This window comes from Passer montanus, unplaced genomic scaffold, assembly GCF_014805655.1.
Source record: "Passer montanus isolate IOZ18808 unplaced genomic scaffold, ASM1480565v1 scaffold112, whole genome shotgun sequence".
NCBI lineage: Eukaryota > Metazoa > Chordata > Aves > Passeriformes > Passeridae > Passer > Passer montanus.
Window position 1 is genome coordinate 963636 of NW_024357836.1, and position 5221 is coordinate 968856.

The following is a 5221-nucleotide window of genomic DNA, read 5'->3' on the forward strand; positions in this document are numbered from 1 at the left end:
GCTGACGGCCCGGTGCCCGGTGCCGGTGCCCGGTTCCCGGTGCCGGTGCCGCCGCAGCTCGCTGGCTCTGGCGTACCGCGGGGCGCGGCGCAAGCAGGCGGAGCAGCTGCGGAGGCTCCGGGCGCGGGCGGCGGCGCTGCGGGGCCAGCACGGCCGCAGGGAGCGAGCCCTGGCCCGGACACTGCGGGAGCTGCAGCGCGGGGCGGAGACCTGCATCTAGGGACACGGGAATGCAGGGGACACGGGAATGCAGGGGACATCTGGGAATGCAGGGGACATCTGGGAATCCATGGGGACACGGGAATGGATGGGGACACGGGAATGCACGGGGACACGGGAATGGATGGGGACACGGGAATCCATGGGGACATCTGGAAATCTGTGGGGACATCCGGCAATATATGGGGAAATCTGGGAATACATGGGGAAATTCGGAAATCTGTGGGGAAATCTGAAAATCCATGGGGAAATCTGGAAATATACGGGGAAATCTGGAAATACATGGGGAAATTCAGAAATCTGTGGGGAGACTCGGAAATCTGTGGGGAAATCTGAAAAATCTATGGGGAAATCTGAAAATCCATGGGGAAAATCCATGGGGAAATCTGAAAATCCGTGGGGATACACAGAAATCTATGGGGAAATCTGGAAATCTGTGGGGAGATTTGGAAATCTGTGGGGAGACAAGGAAATCCATGGGGAAACTTGGAAATCCATGGGGAAATCTGGAAATCTATGGGGGAATCTGAAAATCTATGGGGAAAATCCATGGGGAGCCCCGAAAACCCGTGGGGAAATCCAAAAATCTGTGGGGAAACCACAAAAATCACTGGAAGCCCCCAAAAATCGCTGGAGAACACCCAAAAAAAAAAAACCTTGGAAACCCCCCCCCAAAAAACCCTGTAAAACTCCCAAAAAACCCCTGGAGACCCCAGAAAATCCCCAGAGACCCCAAAGCTGCTGGAGAACCCCACAAAGAGCCCCGGGCCGGTTTGTCCCCGGGCCTGGGGACAAAGGCCGCGTCCCCCCCGCGGTGGCCCCGGTCAAAGGTGACAGCGGTGGCACATCCATATTCAGGAGGGGACACAGCGGTGACCCCGAGCTGCGGGGCCGGGGTGGGGTGGGCTCAGCCAGGCGGGAATTCCCACGGGATTGGGATCACGGGGGCGCGCGCTGGGGTGGGGAAACTGAGGCACGGGGGTGGGAGGGGATCTGTGGGGTGGGATTTATGGGGTGGGATGGGATTGATGGGATTGATGGGATCCAGGGGGTGGGATTTATGGGATGGGATTTATGGGGTGGGATCCATAGGAAGGGATTTATGGGATTGGATTTATAGGGTGGGATTTATGGGATGGGATCCATTGGACAGGATTGATGGGATGGGATGGGAACCATGGGATGGGATTTGTGGGGTAGGATTTACGGGATGGGATCCATGGGATTGGAATAAAATTGGGATGGGGGATTTGAGTTGGGGGATTTGGGATGGGGGGTTTGGGAATGAGGGATTTGGGATGCAGGGACAATTCAGGATGCAGGGATTTAGGAACACGGGGATTGAGGGACATGGGGACAGGGCAGGACATGGGGACAGTTCAGGGATAATTCCAGGCGCCACCTCCAACCCCAAATCGGGGTCACCTCAAGGTCTGGATCCCTCCCGGGCCACCGAGCGCCACCGGGGCGGTGCCACCGCGGCCACCGGTGCCACCGGGCCCGTCCCCCCTGTCCGGTGTCCGTGTCCCTGTCTGGTGTCTGTCCGGTGTCCGTGTCTGTGTCTGGTGTCTGTCCGTGTCCATGCCCATGCCCATGTTGTGTCCATGTCCATGTCCATGTCCAGTGTCTGACCATGTCCCTGTCCGGTGTCTGTCCATGTCCCTGTCCGGTGTCTGTCCGTGTCCATGTCCATGTCCAGTGTCTGACCATGTCCGTGTCTGGTGTCTGTCTGTGTCCGTGTCCATGCCCATGTCATGTCCATGTCCCTGTCCAGTGTCTGTCCATGTTCGGTGTCTGTCTGTGTCCGTGTCCGGTCTCTGTCTGTGTCCAGTGTCTGTCCGTGTCCATATCCAGTGTCTGTCCATGTCCCTGTCCGGTGTCTGTCCGTGTCCGTGTCTGGTGTCTGTCTGTGTCCATGTCCATGCCCATGTCATGTCCATGTCCCTGTCCAGTGTCTGTCCATGTCAGTGTCTGTCCGTGTCCCTGTCCGGTGTCTGTCTGTGTCCAGTGTCTGTCCGTGTCCATATCCAGTGTCTGTCCGTGTTCGGTGTCTGGTGTTCATGTCAGTGTCTGTCCGGTGTCCGGTGTCCCTGGCCATGTCCCGTGTCCGTGTCCGGGGGTCCCGCTGCCCCCAGGGTCAGAGGTCAGGGCTCCGGGCTCGGCCCCTTTTGAGATTCAAATTCTCTTTGTGCGGGGCCAGGCCCCGTGACAGGCGGGGACAGCGGGGCCACCTCGGGGCTGGGGACAGCGGGGGACACGGCAGGTGGCATTGGGGACAGGGCAGGTGGCAGAGGGGACAGGGCAGGTGGCACAGGGGATACAGGGCAGGTGGCATTGGGGACACAGGGAAGGTGGCACAGGGGACACACAGCAGGTGGCACAGGGGACACACGGCAGGTGGCAGAGGGGACACAGGGAAGGTGGCAGAGGGGACACAAGGCAGGTGGCACAGGGGACACACGGCAGGTGGCATTGGGGACACACGGCAGGTGGCACAGGGGACAGACAGCAGGTGGCATTGGGGACACGGCAGGGGGCAATCCCGATCCAATCCCAGTCCGATCCCAGTCCAATCCCAGTCCAATCCCAGTCCAATCCCGATCCAATCCCGATCCAATCCCAGCCCAATCCCGATTCAATCCCAGCCCAATCCCAGTCCAGTCCCAAATCCACAGTGGGGATCCCCAGGCGATTTCACCCACTGAAAAAAATCCAGGATCATTTTTAGGATCTTTCCCTGACCCCCCAAGGCCGGGTCTGTCTGTTAGGAAGGATCTGGGATCATTTCTGGGATCTTTTCCTGCTTTTCCACCATCCCCAACCCCATCCCCATCCCCCACAAACCCCAAACCACCCCAAAACCCCCAGAGCCGTCGCCGACCCCAAAAAGGAGCCGGGAAAAACCTCGGAGCCTTCCCGGGGCCCTTTTGTGGGGTGGGAGCAGCGCGAGGAAGAGGGGTGGGAATGGGAATTATTTGGGAATTCGGGAATTTGGGAGCTGGAATTTCTCTGGGGGCGTGGGAATGGGAATTACTCAGAAATTCAGGAATTCGGGAAGGGTGGGAATGGGAATTATTGGGGAATTTGGGAGCTGGAATTCCTCCAGAGATCAAAAGTCAAAACAAACCCGGATCCATTTTCCGCCTTTGTTCCTGGAACGTTCTTTTGGGGTTTCCTTGGGGTTTGGGTTGGGTTTTTTCCCGGGGAATCCGAGGCCATAAATCCCAACCTGGCACGGGATTGGGATCCCCCAAAAGCCGGCCCCGTTCCCAGTGGATTTTCCAGGGGTTGTCCCATGATTTGGGGAATTGGGATCCTTTAAGGGCACCCTAAATCCAGGGAATTGGGGCACCCCACTCTTGGGGACATTGTGGGGACAGGGGGACTCTTGACCCCAAAATCCGGCCCCATTTCCAATGGATTTTCCAGGGTTATCCCACAATCTGGGGGTTTTTAGGATCAAATCCAAGGAATTTGGGGTTTAGTTCCATTTATGGCCATCCCCACCACACCCCAATTCCAGGCTCAGCTTCGCTTTCCCCTTAATCCCGACCCCGAACACGGATCAGGAACTCCAAGGCCGATCCCAACCTGGCACCTCGGGGACACCGCCAGCATTTTAGGGTCACTTTGGGGACTTTGCCCCCGCGCCCGGGGCAGGGCGGGGTGCCGGGGTCAGGCACCTTTTCCCGCTGGGATTATCCCGATTAATTAGCCCGGGTTAATGATTCCCAGGAATCCCAGCACCCACTGGGAGCGCTCCTGGACGGGTCCGACGGGTCCGACCGCATTGCAGCCGCCTTTGTGGGGCCGCGGGGGCCTTTGGGGCCGCGGGGACTTTATGGGGCTGCGGGGACTTTGTGGGGTCTCAGGACATTATGGGGTCACGGGACTTTTCTGGGTTTCAGGACCTTTTGGAGTCTCAGGACTTTTTGGGGTCTCCTGACTTTATGGGGCCATGGAACTTTTTGGGGTCTCAGGAATTTATGGGGTCTCAGGACTTTGTGGGGCCATGGGACTTTATAGGGTCTCAGGACTTTATGGGGTCATAGGACATTTTGGGGTCTCAGCACTTTATGGGGTCACTGGACTTTATGAGGCCTTTTTGAGGTCTCAGGACTTTATGGGACCATGGGACTTTTTGAGGTCTCAGGAATTTATGGGGGTCACAGGACTTTTTGGGGCTGTGAGATTTTATGGGGCCGCAGGGACCTTTTGGGGCCATGGGGACTTTACGGGGTCATGGCAGTTTTTGGGGCCTCAGGACTTTATAAAGCCTCAGGACTTTATGGGGTTACGGGGCTTTATGGGGCCACAGGATTTTTTCCTGGTACAATGTGGGGCTCCCAGTACAACGCCAGGCTGCTCCCAGTTTGATGCTGGGATCCCAGCTCGATCCCAGTTTGACCCAGATTCCCAGTGATCCCAGTTTGATCCCGGATTCCCAGTTCCGTGCTGGGATCCCGGTGCCACGTGGGGCTCCTGTCCCAGTGCCAGGTTCCTGTCCCAGTGTGGGGCTCCCAGTTTGATCCTGGGATCCCAGTCTGATCTTGGGATCCCAGTGCCAGACTCCCAGTCCAGTCCTGGGTTCCCAGCCCCATCCCGGTTTCCCAGTCCAATCCCAGTTTCCCAGTCTGATCCCGGTTTCCCCGTTTGATCCCAGTTTCCCAGCCCCATCCCGATTTCCCGGTCCCATCCTGGTTTCCCAGTCTGATCCCCGTTTCCCGGTCCCATCCCGGTGTCCCAGGCCCATCCCGGTTTCCCAGTCTGATCTCGGTTTCCCAGTTTGATCCCCGTTTCCCAGCCCCATCCCGGTGTCCCAGCGCTCCCGGTGCCGGCCGAGCCCCGGGGGTGCCCGAACCGCCGCGGGGGCCCGGGAGGGGCCCCGGCCGCCGCCTCCGGTGCCCGAACCGCGCTCTCCATCCCCGCTCCTGCCGGCCCCGGTGGCCCCGGCGGCCCCGCTGGTCCCGGTGGCCCCGCCGGTCCCCGTGGCCGTTCCCGA

General features: G+C 59.0%; 1 protein-coding gene across 1 annotated transcript in view; it reads left to right on the forward strand.

The window, feature by feature from the left end:
• The window catches only part of USHBP1 (USH1 protein network component harmonin binding protein 1), a 5862-nt gene extending 5522 nt beyond the window's left edge, over positions 1–340 (forward strand). Inside the window, exon 14 of the mRNA XM_039733331.1 lies at positions 58–340. Within this exon, the coding sequence (XP_039589265.1) occupies positions 58–220 (163 nt within the window). The 3' untranslated portion in view covers positions 221–340. The remainder of the gene's footprint in view (positions 1–57) is intronic.
• The last annotated feature ends 4881 nt before the right edge of the window (positions 341–5221 follow it).